Source organism: Aotus nancymaae, unplaced genomic scaffold, assembly GCF_030222135.1.
Source record: "Aotus nancymaae isolate 86718 unplaced genomic scaffold, 86718_ANA_hifiasm-v0.15.2.pri h1tg000072l, whole genome shotgun sequence".
NCBI lineage: Eukaryota > Metazoa > Chordata > Mammalia > Primates > Aotidae > Aotus > Aotus nancymaae.
In genome coordinates, this window is record NW_026988487.1 from 13,181,707 (window position 1) to 13,204,864 (window position 23,158).

Sequence of the window (23,158 nt, forward strand, 5' to 3'; positions counted from 1 at the left end):
GGCTCTTCTCAGGATGTGGCTTCCCACATCTATGTGGGAATGTGATGTGATGACCAGGCCCCAGTGGCAATAACAAGTTCGATGTAAGTGCATAAATAGGCACTTACCAGGAAATCTCCTGTGAACCAGGCATTGTGGTTCATGCCTGCAATCCCAGCACTTTGGGAGGCTGAAGGGGAAGGAGCTCTTGAGCCTAAGAGTTTGAGACCAGCCTGGACAATGTAGAGACACTCCATTTCTACAAAAAATAAAATGGAAAGTTAAAGTTAGCTGGGCATGGTGGCACACTCCTGTAGTCCCAGCTACTTGGGAAGCTGGGGTGGGAGGATCACTTGAGCCTGGGAGGTTGAGGCTGCACCGAGCCATGATCATGCTACTGCACTCCAGCCTGAGTGACAGAGCAAGACCCCATTTCAAAAAAAAAAAAAAAAAAAAAAGAGAAAGAGAAAAACATCTTTTGTGAACTTCGTTAGAGTGAGTGAGTCGTTCAAGCCTGGCAGCTCTGGCTGCCGGACAGAGGCTCTGAAGCAGCCAGGCTGGGTTGTGGGTCGAACCTTGAGATAGTTCCCTGCCCACTGACCTTCCTCTGTACAGAGGCTTCTCAAAGTAAAGACTTGAGACTGGGCTCAGACTAATCATATCAGGACCACCTGAGAACTTGATAGAAATGCAAATTCTCCTGCCCTGTCCTCCCATCTACAAAATTAGAAACTATAGGGGTGGGGTCCGTGGTTCTGGGAATTAACAAGCCCTCCAGGTGATTCTGATGCATGTTCCAGTTTGAGAACCATAATTACAGTTTCCCTTTCATAATAGTTACTACTTTGCAAGGAGTGGGGTGGGGTTAAGGTAACAGGTTGAGAAATTCATAATACAGTGCAGGGAGTCTTTTTATAAGTTGAGTGAGTACTCCATTAATGACTTTCAATGGAAAAGGTCAGGGATTAGGGAGGAACCTCCTTGCATTTCAGAAAATCTCCAGAGGAGGGATTAGTTTGCAAAAGCACATTTTAAAGTTATTATAGTTTTGCTTTCTAGACCTGATTTTTTTTTTTTTTTTTTTTTGAGACAGAGTTTCGCTCTTGTTACCCAGGCTGGAGTGCAATGGCGCTATCTCGGCTCACCGCGACCTCCGCCTCCTGGGTTCAGGCAATTCTCCTGCCTCAGCCTCCTGAGTAGCTGGGATTACAGGCACATGCCATCATGCCCAGCTAATTTTTTGTATTTTTAGTAGAGACGGGGTTTCACCATGTTGACCAGGATGGTCTCGATTTCTTGACCTCGTGATCCACCCGCCTTGGCCTCCCAAAGTGCTGGGATTACAGGCTTGAGCCACCGCGCCCGGCCTGACCTGATTTTTTTTAGGTTTATTTTTTTAAGAGACAAAGTCTTGCCAATATTGTCCAGCCTGGTCTCAAACTCCTGGGTTCAAGTGATCCTTCCCCCTTGGCCTCTCAAAGTGCTGAGATTACAGGCATGAGCCACAGTGCCCACCTTTAATTTCTTTTGAAATGCCAAATGGCATTGAATGAAAGTGTAATATAAACTGCCACCCAGTATTGATGGTTTTAGTGTCTATAATGTTTGTATCCCACCTCCTGTGTGATTCTCATCCTCAAATACAAAACCAAAACCAAAAAAACAACGATCTGTCTATCTGTACACACACACACACACACACACACACACACACACCCCTCAGCTGGCCTGAGAGGCAAAAGAAACACCCTGTAGGACCTGCCGAAAGAGCTCATGAGGCACGTTGGAGCCTTTATTGTGTGCTATGCACTGTATCTCGCTCTATGAAGCGGGTATAATAATACACTAGCTAGTGGCTTCTGCAATCAAGCAGCTTACAAGAGAAAATTCAGTGGGAGACATTTTTCTGGTTGACAGATGTTGAAAGTATGGAGGTGTGGGAGCTTTGATCAGAGTCTTGGTTTTTCAGTTTTGCCAGATAATAGAACACATGGGCTGAACTAATGGGAGACGAGGGTGAACAGATGGGCGAGACTTGATTGCTGGGTTAGGAGGCACAGGAAGGCACAGAGGACAGAGGACTACCAGTCCTTGGCAGTACTGTACTGCTCCATGCCCACTACTTGGATCCAGGGCCATATTCAGATGAGGTTAGATAGAATTGCTAACATTTATCCAGCGACCACATGTGCCAATCTAGGTGCTGTACATACATTAACTCATTCTTCATAGGAACCCTATGAGTTATTTGATGAGGAGACTCAGTATTCAGAGGAAATCGAACGTGCCCAAGGTCACACCCTAGGCAATGGTGGAATCAGAATTTGAGTCCCAGGCACTTGCTCTAAAGCCACCGACAATTCAGTGCGCTGTCCCCCGTGTCTGATCTGGCTGGCTGGGCTGGGAATGGCGGAGGGATGGGACTCTTATTTTGGTGGGTAAATGTGGTCCAAAAGAAAGCCCTTCGCCTTTCTCCAAGCCTCAGCAATCCTCTTGGCGCCGGCAATTCAGAGCAGAGCGCTTTGTGAGCCAGTTACAGGAGAAGCTCTGTAAGCCCCTTCCCACTAGATGGCGGCCCCTAAATCCACACACGAATCCTGGAACCTCCCTGGTCCTCATCTTCCAGGGCTGGGCAGCGGCTGAGGAACCGCGGGACGGCGGGACGCACACCCGCCCGGCGTCCAGGGAGCTCCCCGCCCCAGCCCCGCCCCATCCGGGGGTCGCGGGAAGCTCCACGGCCGGGTGGGGGACGGAGGCGGAGGCGGAGGCGGAGGCGGACGCGGACGGGGAGACTCGGCTTTTCGACTTTCGGCGCCCGGGGGAGGAGCCGGCGTGGAGCAGCCGCACCTGAGGCACCCAGGCGGGGCCCGCCCGCACCAGCGGCGGCCACCGGGAGCGAAGCGGAGGGTCGGGAGCGCGGCGCTGGCGCGGTAGCGGGCCCCGAGGGCGGGGTCCGGCGGCAGGTGCGCGGCGCGGACTACAAGTCCCAGCATGCCCGGGCGCCCTGACCCGGCCCCCGCCGCCGCTTAAAAGGCTCCGGGAGCCGCAGCCGTCGGGTCGCCGCGGCTTTCGCTTTGCAGCCGCAGCTGGGCGGGAGTGAGCGGCGGACTCGGCTGCCGGCTCGGGCAGCGCCGAGGGGCGCTTCTGGTCCAGCCCTCCCGGCTCAGGGGTTCCCTGCCGAGGCGCCCGCGCCCCCGGGCTCCCAGCCTCGGCCGCCGCGGCCCCGATGCCGAGGCATGGATAGAGCGGCGCTGCGCGCGGCGGCGATGGGAGAGAAGAAGGAGGGCGGTGGCGGGGGGGATGCGGCGGCCGCGGAGGGAGGCGCCGGGGCCGCGGCCAGCCGGGCGCTGCAGCAGTGCGGGCAGCTCCAGAAGCTCATCGACATCTCCATCGGCAGCCTGCGCGGGCTGCGCACCAAGTGCGCGGTGTCCAACGACCTCACCCAGCAGGAGATCCGGACCCTGGAGGTAAGGGAGCCGCGGCGCCGGAGGGTCAGGGACCCGGTTACCCCGCGTCGCCCAGTAGGAGGCTTCCCCTCCCTCCTGCACTCGCTGATGCGGCAGCCGGAGGACCCGGGACCAGCCTTCTCCTTGGGCAGGATTTGCGGGGCGGGTGCGTGGTGGGTACTGGGGTGGAGGCTCGAGGGGCCCTTGGGCGGGGTGGGCTGCGCGCGGACATCCCCTTCCCCAACTTCTCCGCCACCACCCCGTTTCCAGTTTGTGGGGCCGCAGGACTTGTCCCACCGAGTCACACGCTGGACTTCTCCCTGTGTGACCGAGCCGAGCACCCGTGGGCCGGGTGACAGAGGAAGTCCCCCTGAAGCGTGAGCGCAGGCCTGCCGTCCGCTGCCTTCCTTCACGCCCCAGACGCCGTCCTGTCTCTTCCTTTCCTCTCCTCCCAGGTCTTGTCTGCCGCTTTTTAAAAAGTGTTGCTGAAACTGCATTTTTGCTGTTGAGGCGTTTGGTGCTTTCCTTTCACGTTGCCACGGAGGCTCGCTGCTTAAAATGTATTAATAATTACCCGCTGACTCCCCCTGCTTCTCCCCAAAGATTGGATTTTGGCTTAGGAAGGATTATGCTGGGGAAGCAAGCCTTTGGTGGGAAGAGGACACTGTTTAAGGGGTTCTAATGGAGACAGCCTGGAGTGTGAAGAAGAAATTAGATATGCGGGCCTTCCTCTCAAATTATAGCCGGGAAGTATTAGAAGGATTTGGAAAAGCGAGCCCGAGGGTGTTGGGGCACCCTGTCCATACACAAATGACTGCAACTAGTGCGTTCCGAATGTGATTTTGGCCAGGGACGGGCCTGTGAACCGTCAGGGTCCAGTTAATAGCTACCCCGTCTTGAAGAAGGGGCCTCTCACCATCTTGCCCTGCCACATCTGGCCTCCTGCAGGTCTGGAGATGTTTTATTTTATTAGATTCTCAATTTCTCACCAGTCCTCCCCCTAACCCTCCCCGCCCCCCGCCATTGCTAATTGCCTCTGCCAGCTGTCATAAGGCTCTCTGTGATTGCGGTAATTATTACAAGACCAATCCTTCCTCCAGGCACGCCACAAGCCTGAATCCTTGTTTGATCCCAAATGCTCGGCGGTGACTCTCCTTCAGTTTTATTTTCTTAGAAGCTATAAAGCCACAGGACATTGGAAGAATACAGTCAGTGCTGGGTATTATGATTTTTTATTACAGTTGCTAAAGCTGTACTGACCAAGGCTTTGCTTAAAAAACAAACAAAACCCCCTCCAACCGGCCTTTCTGCGTGCGTGCTACAGTTTTCCAAGTGTTGAGAGAAACTGATTTGTTGAACACAGCTGAGTGTGTTTGCCCAGCAAAGTTCAGTTTTTAAGCTGACACAATAGGGGGCCTGTGAGGCTCAGTTCCGGGAGGAGGGGTCGCTGTCCGGCAGAGAGTGTGTGGCTGGATTTCGGTGTTGCTGGGCTTGGAGAATGCTCTCTCTGTTGGCCTCTGTGGGATTGTCCCCACGTCGCTCTGAAGTGCTCCTGGCTCCCAGAGTGTATATGTAGGAGAACCACTTGCTGTGCATTCTCTGGAATGGCCTTTTGTCCTACCCTGACTTCCAGAGTCCCTCATTTTGACGGCAGTGTGGTGTGGTGATGCCCCAGAGCATCCAGCTATTGAAGTCTTGGAGCTGGTTTATTCAGTGGCTTCCCTCCTGAGTGTTGGTTTAGACGATCATCCCTGGCAGCTGAGAACCCATCTGAAGGCCCGCAGGGGATTTGCAGTGTAAATCCAGCTCCCTGTTCTTCCCACCACGATGTGGATTCCGGTTCACCCACTCCCTGAAAAGGCAGGAGCTGGGTTGTTTTTGGGGATGGGAATTTAGACCCCTGGAGCAAGTTCCATGGGGCTGCCACCAGCTAGTTTGGATGAGTCACTTCATCCTGGAGGCCTCAGCCTCCTCACCTGAAAAAGGAGGTTGGAGTGGATTTCTGAGGGCTCTGGAAGCTGGAAATTCTCTAGATTAGGGAAGGAGACTCGGTTGGTGAAATTAAATGTTTCGGATTGTTTTTATACTACCCCTGTTTAAGAATAACCTCTTTAAGAATGGTTCTAAAATCCAGATTTACTGAGCCCATAAAGTAGGGGTTATTACCAGAATCGTTGGCATAGGAGCAGCGTGGTGAGCAGGAAGCACATGGCTTTCATATTGGGCCTGGGTTCTGTCTGTGTGACCTTGGGCAAGTCCCATGACTTCTGAATCTCAAGCTTTCCTGTCCACAAAATAGGAACGAGACTGCTCACACCTGCAGCGTTTTGTCTGTCAGTTCGTACTGTTATTTTCAAAAGGGGTCTGCCTGGCAGCTTTCCCTAGTGAGGGTCCAATAGCACTTACAGCACAGGCCACCTTTAGGGAAAGGTACTTCTGCAGCTGCCTCTCATCTCATACAGGTGGGTGACACAGGCTAGGAAACAGTCTCAGCAAGCTGGGTGGGGCTGCCAGCAGGATGTGGCAGGGCCAGGCGGGCGAGTGGCAATGTCCACTTGGCATTTTTTCCTGTACTGTGGGCTCCCCACACACCAGGCCAGGGTCCCCAGAGACTGTGCTTGCAACACTGGATTCCTGGGTTTGGAAGAAGGATCTAACTGGAGGGCTTGGTCTGCGCAACTGCATTGGACTTCTCTAGAATCTTAGGAGCCCCAGCCCACTCTGCCCCTCATTAAATAAGCACTCAGTGGGAGAAGCAGCACATGAGGTGTCCCTGGAGGTCCCTGACCAGGGATGGGCTGCTGCTGCCCGAAATCTGGGTTGAGATGCGGTGCAGGGGTCAGTGTGTCTGGTTTTCTGAGGATAGCTTTTCTCTGTGTCGTGGTCCAGTTTGGATAGAAAAGGGCAGAAGGAGCTGCGGTTTAGCGTTTGCCTCCTATGTGCCCTGCAGCGTGCCTATCTCTTCTCAATCTCACACATGTTCCTGGAGACTGCATCCTTGATCATACACATTTTCCCTCTCTCAATAGAAAGGGAGGGAGACACAGTCTGAAAGCAGGGTCTGAATCTGTTAACAGAAGTTGTGAGGCTACCTCATCCTGGCAGGACCTGGTGTTCTGTCTCCCCTAGACCCTTGTAGGGGTCTGAGAACTCCACTGAGGCAAACAGGAATGTACTCATGCCCCAGATGTGCTCACGGAGGGACACCTGGCCTGCCTCGTAGCTGGGCCTGCAGCCCATTCCAGTCGTCATTACCTTCATTCCTTTGAATCTGCCCAGTGTTGGGGAGAGAACGGTGTGTAGAAGCAGACTCATGTTGCCTCATGGAGATTCACGTTCCAGGGACACTGTGACTTGCCCTTTCCTGCAGCCTACTAGTACTTCCCAGAGATAGGCTCTGCCACCCTGACTCTCCCTGCCTTGTGTTCTTGTGTAGAAAAATCCTTCCTAAGCAAGCTGGCCTGGAGAAAGGAGCTGAAGGACCTTGATCATCAGGCTTTGCTGGGATGTGATGTTGGGAACTATGGTAGGTGCAGTCTCTGCCCTTGGGCTGCCTCCGTGAGCAGTTGCCCTGGAGCTGTGAGGGGTCGGAGGGAAGGCTCTCCTGCCACCTGGAAGGTCAGAGAGGCCTGGCCCTCACACAGCTCTGCTGTGGCAGAGGTCACAGCCTTGCTATGTGGCGGACCTGAGCTCTCCCTGTGCTTCCCAAGGAGCATCTGACAATGGAACTGCTGGGAGGGGGAAGGGTGCTGAGGCCTGAAGATTAGGTCCTTAGGGTGTGCTGAGGCATGTTCCCTGGACAGACCTTCAGTTCCTGTTGCTGTGCTTCCCTGGCTGGCAGCCACCTGGCAAGGCTCTGAAGTAGGTGGGCTACTCTCCCAGTCTCTAGGGTTTATGGACACTTCTAGTCTAGTGAAGGGGCCAGGCAGGGCACAGTCGTGACTCTGGTAGCACAGCTTTCAGGACCCTATGTTGGGAATCCCACTGAACCCTTGGCCTGTCCAACCTCCTGTTTTTTTTGTTTTTGTTTTTTAGGCAGAGTCCCACTCTGTCGCCCAGGCTGGAGTGCAGTGGCATGATCTCTGCTCACTGCAATCTTTGCCTCCCAGGTTCAAGCAATTCTCCTGCCTTAGCTTCCGAGTAGCTGGGATTATAGATGTGCACCATCATGCCTGACTAATTTTTGTATTTTTAGTAGAGACGGGGTTTCACCATGTTGGCCAGTCCTGGCCTCAAGTGATCTGCCCGCCTCAGCCTCCCAAAGTGCAGGGATTACAGGCGTGAACCAACCACCTCCTGGTTTTATGGAAATTATTCCCAGAGTCTTGGTGATTTCTCCCAAGTCACAGGTTCCTGGCAGAACTGAGACTGAAACCTGGTTTCCTTTCCCACCCAGTCCCTGTCTCGAAGTGTGGCATTCCTCCATTTCTGCCCTGTGGCCACAGTTGTAATCCTTTGGCCAAGTGGCTCCAGCCATCTCTGAAGGGATGCAGAGCTGAGGCGCTGGCCCTTCTTGTGTCCACTTTCAGCCGGGTAACTTTTTCCCTGGTGAAACCTACTTCCCAAATGTTTCTCGGAGGCAGCCTGGAGGGGGACCCGCAGCGGCTGTGAGCCTGGGGAGGGCTGGGTGGTGCTGGAGCGAGGTCTTATCAGATCTGCAGCTTTGTTGGTGTGGGTGCCAGCAGGTGTGGTTTGCTGCCTGCAGCTGTGGGAATGCTTTCTTCCACGTCAGGGTTGTGTCCTCTTCTCGGAGTGGTGTGGGTTGCCTCAAAGTCCAGGAAAGTGGCATTCTGCACGGCAGGTCTTCTACTCCTGCCCTCGGGATGTGTCTGGAGATGGACCATGTAGAGACGCCGGCCCACGGTGGTGGTGTCTGCAGTTCTGGGGAGAAGCAGCAAAGCCTGTGGCCAGGTCTCTCTAAGCTGTGCCTTTTCAAAAGGTCATCCTTTCAGAATAGGCTGGTTGAGATCTCTTTTTTACATTCAGTTCAAAGGGAAAGCTGCATAGGTGCCTTTGGGGTCAGGGGAATGGCCTTCGAGTAGAGAGGGCAGATGAAGATGAGGAACATGCTTGGTCACTTGTTCTGTGTTGGATACAGCATGGGGCTCTTGGCATATGTTGTACCTTAACATTCACAAGAAGGCTATGAGGCTTTATCCTAATGTTGCAGCTGAGTGAGTTGCGGGGGAAGTCGGGGGGCGGAGGGGGGGGATGGAGAGACTGTCTCAGCAGGTGGTTGAACCCGGGTTGACTGGTCTTGTCAACTCACGTTTAGAACTCCACAACTGGTGGGGAGATTCTGTGCAGGGTCATGGTTGCTGAGACCAGGGAAATGGCCAGTAATGAAAAGGGCTGGGCCGAGGGCATTCGGTGGCTCGACTCTAGATGTTTGGGCTTCCTGGTGGCCACCCAGTCTGTGCAGTCTCAGGGTTTGGGCTCGGGGCTGCTTCCCTAATGTCCAGGCCAGCACATCCTCAAAGACAGGACTCTCAGCACCATGATGCAGCCAGCTCTGCGCTTGTCTCATTCTGAGAAAGGAGAAGCTGCCTAGAGATCAACTTACTCATCATTTTTTAAATGGCTACCTGCTTTATTCTTTCTGAACAGTTCCTCTGACAAACAGTGTATTCTCTAACTTTCTACTTTTAATTAAAATATTTTAAAAATACACAATGATTTATGTTCACTGTAGGAAAAGAAAGTACTAGATGGCAACAACAAAAATCACCCAGAATGCTGCCTCTCCAAGTTAATTCCATTGTGCATTTTGCTGTATATTCTTCCTACATTTGCATACAAATGTACATGTGTGTATTTGTGACACATATCGTGTGCATGGCCTTATAAATGTCTTCTGTCTACATCAGCACATATACATATGCATCAGCACTATTAGTGGCTGCATTGTGTGGTCATACCATAAATTCAGCTAACTGGTTTCCCTGTGTGGGCCATTCAGGCTGTTTCTGAGTCTTGCTTTTATAAACCATGCTGCAGTGAGTATCTTCCTAGAAGTGAGATTTGCTGGGTCAAACTGTATGAATACATTTAGTATGTATTTCTGTCCTGGTCTTTAAAATCTTTGTGACATCGTAAATCTTCCCCTGCTAAGTAGGAATGGCAGCCTTCATACATTTATCCCTTTGCCACCGCATCTGTAATCATGCTGAAGTCCTTAAAAAGGAGGCTGGGGCTGGGTGTGGTGGCCCATGCCTGTAATCCCAGCACCTTGGGAGGCTGAGGCGGGTGGATAGCTTGAGTCTGGGAGTTCGGGACCACCCTAGGCAACATGGTGAAACCCCGTCTCTACAAAAAATACAAAATTAGCTGGGTGTGGTGGCGCGCTTCCTGCAGGAAGAAGCAAATGGATTTGCTTTCCTAGCTCTTTTCTAGCTACTCAGGAGCCTGAGGTGGAAGATTGCTTGAGCCTGGGAGGCGGTGGTTGCAGTGACCTGAGATTGCACCACTGCACTCCAGCCTGGACGACAGAGCAAGACACTGTTAAAAAAAAAAAAAAAAAGAAAAAAAAAAAGCTGGACATGGTCCTGTGGGTGAGGTTCTGGGATAAGTGTCAGGAATTATGGGTTCTAGTTTTGTGGTTGCTTGTGTCTGAGCTTCTGGGCTATGTGTCAAGGAGTGTGGCTTCTAGTTTTTGTGGTTACCTGCAGCAAAGGGGGGCCCCCCAGGCTGACCAATTAGAAGAAAGTCCTTTTTCTTGCTCCAAGATAGCAGAGGGAGGGGCTGGATTTCAGGTCTCTGTGTCCAGGAACTGATCAGCTTTGGGTAGCAGATAACCATACGGTGAGGTCTTGATCACTTGAGGCTCACGAAAGTCACTTTAACTGCATCCTTGGTTTCATCCCTAACTACAAATACTGATCACAGTGCTATTTGGGGTGCCTGGCTTTGGGGATGATTTAGTAGAGTTGTGGGTTCCTAGGGCTGCAAAGGATCTTGGAATTTCCATCTGGTCCAGCCCTCTCATCTTGCAGGTGAGGAAACTGAAGGCCTGAGGGAGAACTGACTTGCCAGGAACCCCTGTTAAGGAGAGTTAACAAAGGGTGGATAATAAAGGAGCACTGAGTTGGGAGTCAGACCTGGAGGCCCACACCCCCGAGTAAGACATTATGTCACCTTGAGCCTGGTCTGTTGATTGAGGGTGAACCAGCAGCCTGCCCATTCCACTCTCCTCTGATGATGGGGTCTCGACCTCAAGGGGTTTCCTGCAGGAAGAAGCAAATGGGTTTGCTTTCCTAGCTCTGTCCCAGTGCCTTAAAGACCCTGAGGTCTAGAGAGATTCTTGGAGAGGCATCTAGGGTATGTCGTGGGTGGCCTGTTTTGAAGGTCAGTCTTCCCAGTGGGCTGGCTCAGCCCGAATGATCTATCTTGAATCTTTGGAGTCATCTGTGTACTTTTAAGGGCTTCTCATCCTTGCATCAAAAGATTCCCTGGAAATTAGGTGGGAAAACCTTAAGTTTTGTGGGGCCTTGTGTTTGGCTTAAAAATTCATGCATGTGGCTAGGTGCGGCGGCTCACACCTGTAATCCTATCCTGGATCCCTTGAGTCCAGGAGTTTGAGACCAAGCTGGACAACATAGTGAGACCTTGTCTCTACAAAACATAAAATATTAGCCAGGGGTGGTTGTATGTACCAGCTAAATTCTGGTGGCTGAGGTGGGAGAATCACTTGAGCCTGCACTGAGCTGTGATCTCATCAATGTATTCCAGCCTGGGCCACAGAGCAAGACCCTGACTCAAAAGCAAGACCTCCCAAAAACAACAACAATAAAACTTCTTGCAGATTTTGCGTTCTATCCCACTATCCATTGGTTTTCATGTCAAGATGTCAGAAATTCTTTACAGTTGCTTCCAGAAGGAGTAGCCTTTTAATCTAGTGCACATATGTCCAACCGTTTGGCGTCCCAGGGCCACGCTGGAAAAAGAATGATCTTGGGCCACACATAAAATACACCAACACTAATGACAGCTGATGAGCTAAAATTTTCATGACACCCACTGCCACAGATAGGCGGAAAAGTCCTCACAGTCAAAGGGTTGGACATGGCTGATCTAGTGTCTTGGTGTCCATTTTGGCTTTCTCCCTGACTCCAGACGCAGGTAGAGATGGAGAGATGTGCTCTCAGGACAGCTGTTGAGATAAAAAATTCATTGTCGTTTATTCCCAGGCACAGCTATTTGTCATCTGCATTGAAAAAGTCTCCATTCAAACTGCTGTCACATATAAAACCTACATATTTACATAAGTCTGTATTTCTCTGTTGTCTTGGCCTTAGTGGGCAGTAGTGTGTTTTAACTGAGCAAACTGTCTTTACAAATAACGGAGCTGAAGTCAGCCTACCTGCTTGCTATTTTTCTTCCTCCTTCCATTTTTCTACCCATAGGATAATTGTAAGAATTGTAAGAATTAAGATTTGTATTTAAGGCTGGCACAGTGGCTCAGGCCTGTAATCCCAGCACTTTGGGAGGCTGAGGCAGGTGTATTGCTTGAGCTCAGGAGTTCAAGACCAGCCTGGGCAACATACTGAGGCCTGTCTTGTATAATTAAAATTAAAAAAGAAGAGAAGACTTGTGTTAAAATTTTAAAAAGGGGGGTAGAAGTGTAATGCAATGTGTGAACTATGCCAGCTATGGTTGGGAAAAGTAATTTTTCATACAGCATTATCTATAGACTTGTAGTAGCAACATACTAGTCATAAGGGTTTTGCTTTCTGCCAATACGATGAGGTAAGCTACTTTAAAAGGTGGTGGGGCTTTCTTCCACATGGCTTCTGGAGGTTTTAAGTCCCAGGTTAGCCAATTAATTTGGGTTTAGCTTTGATATGGATAAGGGAGACCAGCTTCATTCATTGTACACACACAGTTTTGCCAATAAGAAAAAAAAAGTTACAGGTAATTTTTTAAAAAGCAACCTGGCTGGGTGCGGTGGCTTACGCCTGTAATCCCAGCACTTTGGGAGGCCGAGGCAGGCAGATCACCTGAGGTCAGGAGTTCGAGACCAGCCAGGCCAACATGGTGAAACCCTGTCTTAAAAATAAACATAAAAAAATAAAAAATAAAAAAATAAAAAGCAACCTGAATGTTCTTACTCATTAGGTGCTGTCTGGAGAACTCCCACCCCACCCCCACCAAGGCCCAGGCCCTTAAAAAGCCTCAGTGCAGCCTTTCTGTATCTCATACTGTATTCTGCAAGATGCTGCTGTGAAAGAAGGTTGAGCTGCGTCAGCCATCTCCCTCCTGAAGATCCCTGGGGATGAGGATTTGTGTTTTAAAGGTTCTGAGAAGTCCTGCAACAATGGTTCTCACACTTATTTGTCCAGGGGATCTTTTCTTCCACTGAACATAGTTGGGGAGACATGGCCTTAAGCCTTGAGCAGAGAAAGAGACAAGAAACTGTCGGCTCACTTACAACCAAGTGTTGTGTTTATGTTTTAGGTTTGTATGAAACTGAGGTGCTGATTGAGGTTCCAAGTAAAATTGGGTGGTTGAAGAGAGGATGGTTCCCCTATAGACTAAGCCAGCCAGGAGAGGTTGCCTTTTGTTGAAGGAGGTGCTTTACAAAGGGAAATAGGGTGTCTTCTGGGTATCACATTAGCACTTAAATACATGTTTCACTGAATCCTTCTAACAAGAAGAGGAGACTCCCGCAGAGCGGTGTGCCTGCCTGCCTGCCTGCCTGCCTGCCTGCCTGCCTGGAGTTCACATTTTCTGCCTCCTCCTGGCCCTGGGTACATTTAGTTGGCATTAAGGGCATGGTCTGCTCAGGGTCTATCAGGAAGCTCATGATCCCTTTGGTGGGCAGAAAACAATTCAAGGGAAATGGAGATGGCTGTGAGTGCGTTTGAGCCTGAGTTGCAGGAGGGTTGGGGGAGAGGGCTGGGCTGCAGATGAGGAATGCGTTTTAAAACAAAAAAGGAAATGCTGGCTCTGAATGGAAAGGAAAGGAAGCAGCTTCCTGTTTCTGGTGGTGGCTTTTTGAAAGGAGGAGCTCTTTCTGGCCTCTTGGCCAATGGAGGCCTGGGCCGGCTGGGGCCAATCTAGGTGCGCTGGAGTCGAGGCTCCCACACCACTGCCTGAGTTTCAGAAAGAGAGTGCTGGTTTCACCCCATTTCATGTTCCCCTGGTCGCTGAGTCAAATGGATGCATGTGGTTTCCAAAATGAATATCTATACCTGTTACAAAATGGATGTGTCATAATAGCTGACATTTACTTTTATGGCAAGCTTGCTTTGTGCCTGGCCCCCTTGCTAAGCTTTATGTAGCATTTACTTCTCACAACAGCCTTGTGAGGAAAGTCTTCTCGCTGTCCCCATTTTACAGATGAAGAAACTGAGGCACAGAGAGGTTAAGTGACTTTCCCAAAGTCACATAGCTAAGGAGAGACCAAGCTGTGACTTGAACCCAGGTAGTCTTAATTCCTTGCCTTTACCATCCAACTTGGATTTGCAAACTCCTTTCTCCTCCAGCTGGAAAATCTGTTAGCATAGGATAATTTTGAAGACTCTGGTTGCCTTTGTCTGGGCTCTGGCGGGTAGCCCCAAACCCTGGGCCAGGCTGTAGTGATTTCCTTGGTGTGTAGGGCCCAGGGGAAAAACTTGATCTTTTCTCTCTGGAGGTTTACTGAACAGTTAACTCACAAAACTTTTCTCTTAGATGACTAAGAGAAATGGCATATGAATGGATTCTCCCTGGTGTATCACAGAGAGAATCACAGAGTGATTACCTAATATCCTTTCGGGACCCACATATTTCTTGGAATGATCCTAAGAAATAGACATTATCTTGTGAATGGGTCTGTTAGGGTGTGGTTGCGTTTTTGGTCTTTTTTCCTGCAATAGATAATGAGATAACAGGGAGGAGAAGAAAAAACAATCCTTGTCCCTGGTGGGTCCATATGGTCTTTTTATAGATAGAGGAAACATCTCTTTCAGTGTCTGTTAATCTCTAAGGACCTTTAGTTTAAAATACTAGTTTTACCAGAGAGCTATGTTTTGAGGTAAATTTCCTTGTGCTCCTTCAGGTGAAATGCCTAGGTCTGAGTTTATTTTTTTTTTAACTTTGTTATGGAAAGGTTGAAACTTGTACAAAAGCAGAGAGAATCTTGTGACCACCTCTGTGTAGTGATTCCCCAGCTTCAGCAATAACCAGCTGTGGCATGCGTACACACACACACACACACACACACACACACACACTCACACACACACATTTTTTGTTTGTTTGTTTGAGACGGAGTCTGGCTGTGTTGCCCAGGCTGGAGTGCAGTGGTGAGATCTTGGATCACTGCAACCTCCACCTCCTGGGTTCAAACAATTCTCCTGCCTCAGCCTCCCAAGTAGCTGGGATTATAGGTGTACACCACCATGGAGTTTCATCATGTTGGCCAGGCCATCTTGAACTCAAGCAGTTTGCCCACCTTGGCTCCCAAAGTACTGGGATTATAGGTGTGAGCCACCACGCCTTGGCCTGTGGCCCGTCTTGAGGGATCTAGCGCATCTATGCTCTGTTTTGACAATGGTGGCCCTGGGCAGTTTGTCTCTAGGAAGCAGAGTGACCCAGGGCGGTCTTAGAGCTAGCCCTCTGCTTCCAGGCTGAGCTGTACCTATCTCAGCAGGCTGGGAGGAATCTCTGTGTTTTCCTACGAAAAGGCAGTTTTGATTATTTTCTCCTAAGCTTGCTCTGGCTTCTGGCAGCGGGTACATTGCGGGGTGTCCATCTCACTGTCTAACCTGAGTCTCCTGCTGCACCTGAAACCTGTTCTCAGATGGCTGAGCGCTTTCCCTCTCCCCGCAGAGCTCCTGCCTGAGACTGAGATGAGAGACTTTAAGGAGGCAGGCCCCAGACCCAGCGGAATCCCACTGTGCGTGACCTCATTTCCAATCCACCCCTCCCCATGCCTCTCGTGTCTCTTCCCCTCCTTTTCCTTATTGCTCGTTCCCATTATGAGATAAGCGTATTTCAGCTAACAGGGATTGAACGTCCCTGTGCGTGGGCCCTGGAGAGAAGAGCTGGTGAGTACAGGAAGGTTCGATTCTCTGGAAGCCCTGGGCAAACCCTCATTTCTGCAGTTCCAGCCTGGAACCTGGATCCAGCACCTGTAAAAGGCTTCCTTGCCCTTCCCAGCTCTTCTCTCGAGGCTCTATGCAGTCCTTCCTGAAGCCTGGCTTTGCTGACCACTCTCTCATTTCTTTTCTCCATGGTCTTTTGATCCCAACAGGTAGTTTTCTTTTGTTTGTTTGCGTTTTGTTTTGGCTTTTGCTGTGTTCTCTTGCAAGCATTTCTCAGGTGCCGAGTCACTTTTTGCCAGTTCTTTTAGTCCCCAAGTTTGGCCTCCACAACACAGTCGTGATGTCTCTATGGGAAAGGGCCCTCAAGCACTGGGTAGGACATTGAGGCGTGCATCGAGGATGCCAGGATGTATAGGGAGTCTAGCGGGAGATGACATATTCACATCCTGATGCCATTCCTTGCCAGCTCTGGCACCCTGGGCAAGTTCTTTAGCTCTCTGTACCTCAGTTTTCTTGTTAGTTAAAAGGGGATAAGAGTAGGTTAATTTTGGGTTCTTTTGAAAACCAAGATACAGAAGGAGTGCTGGACAGTGCCTGGTACTTAGAAGGAGTTCCGTGCAGTGCTTTGTGTTTTTTTAAATCCCTTTCACGTAGCATTACTCTAAAACACTTTTCTGTGTTTTCCTATTATGTTCCTTTCGGTCATTTGAATTGCCACATGACAGTGGATCTGGTGGATCTGCTGTAATTGGCAAAGCATTTTCCCTGTTATTGGACATTTCGGTTGTTTCCAGATTTCTGCAATTATAAACAATGTGAATGGAATCATCTTTATACAGGTGCTTTATTTTTGTTCCTATTCTGAATTCGTTTTCTTGGGATAATTCCCAGGAATGGAATTACTGGGTCAAAGAGCATGGAAAAAGACAGAGAGAGAGAGAGAGAGAGAGAGAGAGGGAGGGAGGGAGGGAGAGAGAGAGTGTGTGTGTGTGTGACATAAGACTTGGCAAACTGTTCTCCATTTTTTTTTTTTTTTTTGAGATGGAGTCTTTCTCTCTCTCTGTTGCCCAGTCTGTAATGCAGTGGTGTGATTTCGGCTCACTGCAACCTGCATCTCCCGGATTCAAGTGATCCTTCTGTCTCAGCCTCCTGAGTAGTTGGGATTACAGGTATACACCACCAGCTAATTTTTGTATTTTTAGTAGAGACAGGGTTTCGCCATGTTGGCCAGGCTCGTTGCAAACTCCTGACCTCTGGTGATCTGCTGACCTTGGCCTCCCAAAGTGCTGGGATTACAGGTGTGAGCCACTGCGCCTAGCCCCTCCATTTTAACTCCTTTTGAATGATGGCTATTTTACAAACTATACTCCTGGGTAAATATCTCTTATATTTTTTATAATTCTTTCTGACCTTTGTACCTTTCTTCTTCTCTCCTTTATTCTCTCCATTTTTTGACCTTGTTAAATGTTCCTCATCTTGAATTTGCTATTTATTTCTCTCTTCTGCCCATTCATTTAGGGACTTTCTTTTTTTTCCAGACAGAGACTCACTGTGTCCCAGGCTGGAGTGCAGTGGCACAATATCAGGTCACTGCAACCTCTGCCTCCCGAGTTCAAGCAATTCTCATGCCTCTGCCTCCTGACTAGCTGGGAGCACAGGTACACATTACTACACCCGGCTAATTATTGTATTTTTAGTAAGGACAGGGTTTTGCCATGGTGGCCAGGCTGCTCTCAAACTCGTGGCCTTAAGTGATCCACCTGCCTTGGCCTCCCAAAGTGCTGGGATTACAGGTGAGAGCCACCATGCTGGGCCCACTCAAGTGACTATTATTGAGCATTGCTGTGTGCCAGTCACTGTTTTAGGCACTGGGGAAGGAGCAAGGAAGCAAATAGAGGGCTTCCTTGGAGAAAGATAATAAACATGCCAAATAGGCAGATGTGCTCTCAGAAGAAAACTGGAAGTAGGTTAGAGAGAGGTGGGGGTGTGGAGGAGGTGACTTCTTTAGATGGGGTAGTTGGGAAAGACCTTCCCAGAGAGGGTGACTTTTGAGCGGAGTCTTAAAAGATGACAAGGCCACTGTAGCCTGGAGGAGTGTTCTGGACAGAGGGACTGGCTTGTGCAAGAGCTTTGAGGCAGAATCGAGCTTGGTGTGGTCAAGGGCTGAGGAAGAGGCTGGTGTCCCTGGAACACAGTGTTGGGGTAGGGTGGTTGGCCTTGGGGCCAGGGAGGTGGGCAGGGGCTTGGGGCTGTTTCTTCAATGCTGGGCCCTGGGAGAGAATGAATGCATCAACTCAACAAACAGGTGTCTTCCTCCTTCCCCCTCCACCCTCCTGGCTGGGTTTTGTGCCAGGCACTGTTCTGGAATATAAGAGTGCATGAGAGGTGTATTGTGCTCCAGAAAGCCAGCTTAGTGGGGGAGTTTGTGGATGAGTAAACCCGTAGAAGGTGCTGGTGAGGTGTGAATGAAGGCTCATCAGGCCGCGCCGCTGACTCATCTCTGCACTGAGGTGTGTAGGGACTTGGGAAATGTGTCTTGATTTGCACTGAGCTGTGCTCTGTGCTGCCAGCCTTCACCGTGGTAACTGAAACTCAGTTCTCTGATGTAAAGCCTGGCATTCCCTGCCTGCCTAGGGACATGTGGACCCCTGCCAGGGAAGGGGTCCTCAGCTTGAGGTTGCCAGCTCAGATGTGGGGCTGCCAATACCAGGTATGAGTGTCCAGACACCCACTTATGGGAAACAAGCCTAAGAGAGTCATGGGAAACCCCTGCTTACTGAGCTGCCTGCCCTGTGCCTTTCTCCCCTGACTGCAGACTCTTGATTGGTGGCTCTGGTTGGGAATGTGGACTTGGGGACATTGTGCTCCTCCTGGGTTTCTTCCCATAGGATGGGGCAAAGAAGGAGGTATGAGTTCTGAGCAGATGCTTCTGGGGTCTAGAGTGTATTCACCTAGCGAGGTGTGGCCCTCATGGCAGTGCCTGGAAATGGCCTGGTAGATGATGTTGGAACCATGTTGTTTGAAGGAGGCCGAATGACCCATAAACCCCAGGGGGCTCGTTAGGGGTCTCCTTTGACCAGAGTTAAGCAGCACCTTGGGTTCCTTGCATGTGAGCTTGTTGCTATTGAATTAATGGGAAGTAGGCTGGGCCCGGTGGCTCACGCCTTCTAATCCCAGCACTTTGGGAGGCCGAGGTAGGCAGATTACCTGAGGTCAGGTGATCAGCCTGGCCAACATGGTGAAACCCTGTTTCTCTATTTAAAATACAAAAATTACCTGGGCATGGTGGCAGGTGCCTGTAATCTCAGTTACTCAGGAGGCTGAGGCAGGAGAATTGCTTGAACCTGGGAGATGGAGGTTGCAGTGAGCCGAGATCATGCCATTGTACTCTAGCCTGGGCGACAGAGCGAGACTCCATCTCAAAATAAAAATAAATAAATGGGGATGGAAGGCCAGAATCCTGGGAATATATTAATAATAACTCGGGGCCCTATCCCTTTTTCCCACAGTTACGGCTAATGTGAAGTAGACCTGCCCAGGTGTTTTGGGACAGGGTCTCTCAGTGTTGCCCAGGCTGGAGTTCAGTGGCACCGCCGTGGCTCACTGCAGCCTCTGTCTACCTCTGTGGCTCACCTTCAGCCTCCCAAATAGCTGGGACCACAGGTGTATGCCCCCATGCCCAGCTGGTGCCCAGGTTTCAGGTAGCAAGATTCTGACAGCAGTTCTCTGTTAACTTCTCAGTGATGATTACTTTACGAGCCCATGTAGGGGAAGAAATAAGGCCCAGAGTCACACAGTAACCGGCGGAGCTGAATTGTCTGAATTTTCCATTTGTGTTCATTTCATTGCTCCCTTTAGAAATTTGCTGGATCTTCGGTCTTGTCCAGGGCAGAAAGAGATAATACCAGGCTTGGGTAATGCTCAGCATTTTAGAAGAAGTAATGCTGGGTGGAAATGGATTTGGCAAGTCTTGTTTCTCACACCGTTGGAATAGGGGTCCCGCACAGTTGCAGACAGAATGAAGTATCAGAGTGTGGGGACCTGGATTAACAGGTGGCCATTTGCAGAAAGGAGGCTGCAAAGCAAGAAGTGGGTGCTTCAGGCTGAGCAGGAAGGTGGGAGAGGGGCATCCTTGTGAGGAGCAGCCTGTGGGGCTGGGGTGTGGGCAGCAGGTGGGCAGAGGCCTTTAAATGATCATCTCAAATAATTTTGCTTCTGCTTGGAAGGGTTCTGGCTACAAAGGCAACATAGCAGGTAGTGCTTGGGTCTGATGATGACAACAGGCACAGTGGTGTTTTAAATGTGGGTATAGTACATTTTAGGAGAAAGAAGATGATGAGTCCCTGGGGAGAGTCCCTGTGGTGGCCCTGACTCACCATGGCACAGGGGACAGAACAGAGCAAGGAAGACTCCATCAACGAATGGAAACTTGTCTTTTTAAGGGACAGGAAACTTTTTGTGTGTGGTTGGCCTGGTGGTTTATGAGGAGAGGTGAACATTTGAGACAAAGCCCCAGGCCACTCTTACGACTGCATCTTTGACAATTTTGAGAGTTTTAGGAAGTAGTTAAAAAAAAAAAAAGAGAAACCAAAAGTCAGAAGACCTTGTTTACTCACAATACCTGTGTACAGCCAGCCATGTGGGCTGCGATCGGCCATGTGACTAGAGGAAACTCATTCACTTGCATCCCTCCCACCTGGACCCCTAAACCAGTGGGGGCTTCTGACTATTCTCAGAAGACTTAGGTGGCCTCAAATGGCCAGATCTTGTCTCAAGCATCTAACAGCTTAAGCTAAACTTCCTCTCTGGCCCTGTTTGGTTGAAGCAGTTTCCTGGTCTGGCAGGATTTGTTATCTTAGCACCCAGCTTGTAAAAGCCCTAGTCCTACTTGTCACAGCAAACTGGCCCCTGTCACCCTGTGGCTGCAAGCCAGGCAATGCTTATGTTCCAAAAGTCAGACCTGCTGTTCTTACTGTAAAGCTCTGCTGGGCCCCGGATGGCTTCTGTCTTTGGATGTGAGGCTGGGAGGATAAGCAGTACCTCATGCTGGGTAAGAGCACAGGTTCTGGTGGTTGACAGCCTGGATTCAGACGGCACTGCCTTGCTGGCTTGCTGTGTGTCTTTAGGCAAGTTGCTTACCCTTTCTGAGCAATAGTTTCCTCATCTGTGAAATGGGGATTATAATGGGGTCATTTTTCATAGTAATATGAGCCATGGAAAAGCACAATGCCTGGTGAGGAATGAGAATATTTTTAGGCCAGGCATGGTGGCTCACGCCTGTAATCCAAGCACTTTGGAGGCCAAGGCATGCGGATCACCTGAGGTTGGGAGTTCAAGACCAGCCTGACCAACATGGTGAAACCTCATCTTTATTTAAAAAAAAAAAAAAAAAAAGAATATTTTTATATGATAATATTACTATTCGTTTTCTTGACAAGTGTTTAATTAGCATCCACTAGGGACTGGGCACTATTCTCAGCTCTGGAGAAAATGGCAGTGAACAAAATGGACAAAACCATAGACCTTGTGGACCTCACGCTTCAGTGTTGGGAGGAGACATTTAGACGACAAGTGAGAAAGCCCGGAGCAGTGGCCACACCTGGAGTCCCAGTCACTGGGGAGGCTGGGGCAGAAGGGTCACTTGAGCCGGAGTTCAAGACCTCCCTGGGCAACATAGCCAGATTTCCATTTCTACAAAAACCACATACACAGTAAGGAAAATGTGTTATCTGTTAAGTGGTGAAAGTGCTGTGGAGAAAATGAGGGAAAGCGCTGTGGAGAAAAGGCAGGGAGGGGTGCCTAGGTGGTGGTATGATTTTAAGTGAGGGGTCAGGATGGCTTTGCAGAGGAGGTGATATTTGAGTAAACACCTCAAAAGGGTGGAGAAGGGCTCCACGGGGATACGGCTGGAAAAGAGCTTTGGAAGCTGAGGAACAGCTTGCGTGGAAGCCGAAGGGGAGTGAGCCGAGGTTGTTGGAAAACCCTGGGGCCAGGGACGAGGCCACGTGGGGCCCTGGGCGTGACATTTAAGGAGCTGCTTGCTTTCCATTACCAGTGCACTCCTGGGACTCTAAGCCCAGGTGTGAAGGAGGGAAGAGTAATGAGAAGAGAAGGTGGGAAGAGGTGCTGGGTTTTATTTGGTCCCTGCCTCCCTCCTGTAGGATCCACAGGGGGTTTTGAAACTTGTGTCTTACTAAAAACTGGAGTTTGGGGGCTGGCGTACTAACCGACTGACTTATAGAAAGTCACTTTCTGACTGCGTGGGCAGGTGACAGAGCCCTGGCCCGGGGCAGGTTGAGGCTCTGCCACTCACTGAGGACGTCAGGTGGGTGAACCACGTTCATTCATCCAGCAGCTTTTATGGAGCTCCCACAGCAGGAGATCTTGCCAGCACCTGCCCAGTACTACTTTCTTCATCTACCAAACAAGGACAGCGATGCCCTTCCATCCACTCTGTCCTTCCAGGGGTATTCCTCCCAAGGCAAGAATGCAAGAGAAAAGCATAGCAGAATGTATGAGGCTATTCACATCATCCATAATACAGAAAAGAATGAAAACGAGGTAGCTGTCCAGTGGTGAGGGAGGTTTGGTAGACTGTGGCACAGCACGTGATGGGTGGGTCATCACACACACAGATGTCAGTTACAGAGGCTGGGTGAGAACATGAGCATATCCATCCTATTACACTGAAGGAAATACGCAGTATATAAAATTGCACATATGTAGTGTTTGTAGTCCTGTAAATATGATGATATGCATGCAAATGGGAAAAACTAGAGTTGAAATTAAAATGAATTTTGTGTGATGGGACTGTTTCTCTTTTGGAAAATTCCTTTATTATTGCTATAATTTCATTTCTTTATTTATTGAAGTAATGAATATTTGAGCGCCTCCTAGCTATCAGGCTTTGAGAAGGTGCTTGGGTATAGCAATGGACTGGACTGCATGGCCCCTTCCCCCGGGAGCCATGCTCAGTGAGCGACTCCTGAGCCCCCATCCCTTCTCAGCGCTCAAGGGCTGAAGGCTAATGAAGTGGCACAAAATTCAAACTTTTGAGAGTAAAACCAAGGGTTGGTCCTCCAGGTTCTCTGCAGGGCACTTGTTGAGCTAGTCTTGGATTCTGCTGAGAAGCGGGAAGTTTCCAGAGTCACCACCCCCTCCTGAGGGTAGAGAGCTCAGGGGTAGAGCTGGCCTGGCACCGAGAGGGTTCCCTGAATCTTGGCTGCTGGGGCTTGAGCAGTGCTAGGTGTTGCTGGTGAGCTGTGATCCCACCTTCCCAGGGAGCGTCCCTGCCCTCTTGACTGTGGTGCCCTTGATATGAGGGGCTGTCCTGGGAAGGAGACCACAGCTGTGGGCTCATCTCCTAGGTGCCCAGTACTCACAGGGTCCACATTGGCCGTGATGTGCCCTGGGAAGCCCATAGTTGGCTCAGAAGGACTGAAATGTTGGACAGCCACAGATGGTTCCTGCTGCCCCCACTCTGAGAAAAGCCCTCTGGTTGTTTGGATAACAGTGGTGGCAATGAGGACATTTGTAACTAAAGCACACATGAGAGGCCTGCTGTCTATGTTCTGGGCTCTGAGCACTGGGAATACTGTACCCCACCAGTCCCTCCATTACAGGGAAGGGTTCCCAATCCAGATCCCAAGAGAGGGTTCTTGGATTTCATGCAAGAAAGAATTCAGGGCAAGTCCATAGAGTAAAGTG

At 50.1% G+C, this 23,158-nt stretch overlaps 1 protein-coding gene across 2 annotated transcripts in view; it reads left to right on the forward strand.

Annotated features, from left to right (window-relative positions):
• The first annotated feature begins 3,215 nt into the window (after positions 1-3,215).
• KSR1 (kinase suppressor of ras 1) overlaps positions 3,216-23,158 on the forward strand; it is a 172,045-nt gene continuing 152,102 nt past the window's right edge. For both annotated transcript variants that reach the window (XM_012449403.3, XM_064367629.1), the window contains exon 1: positions 3,216-3,446. In XM_012449403.3, coding sequence (XP_012304826.2) covers positions 3,216-3,446 — 231 coding nt within the window. The remainder of the gene's footprint in view (positions 3,447-23,158) is intronic.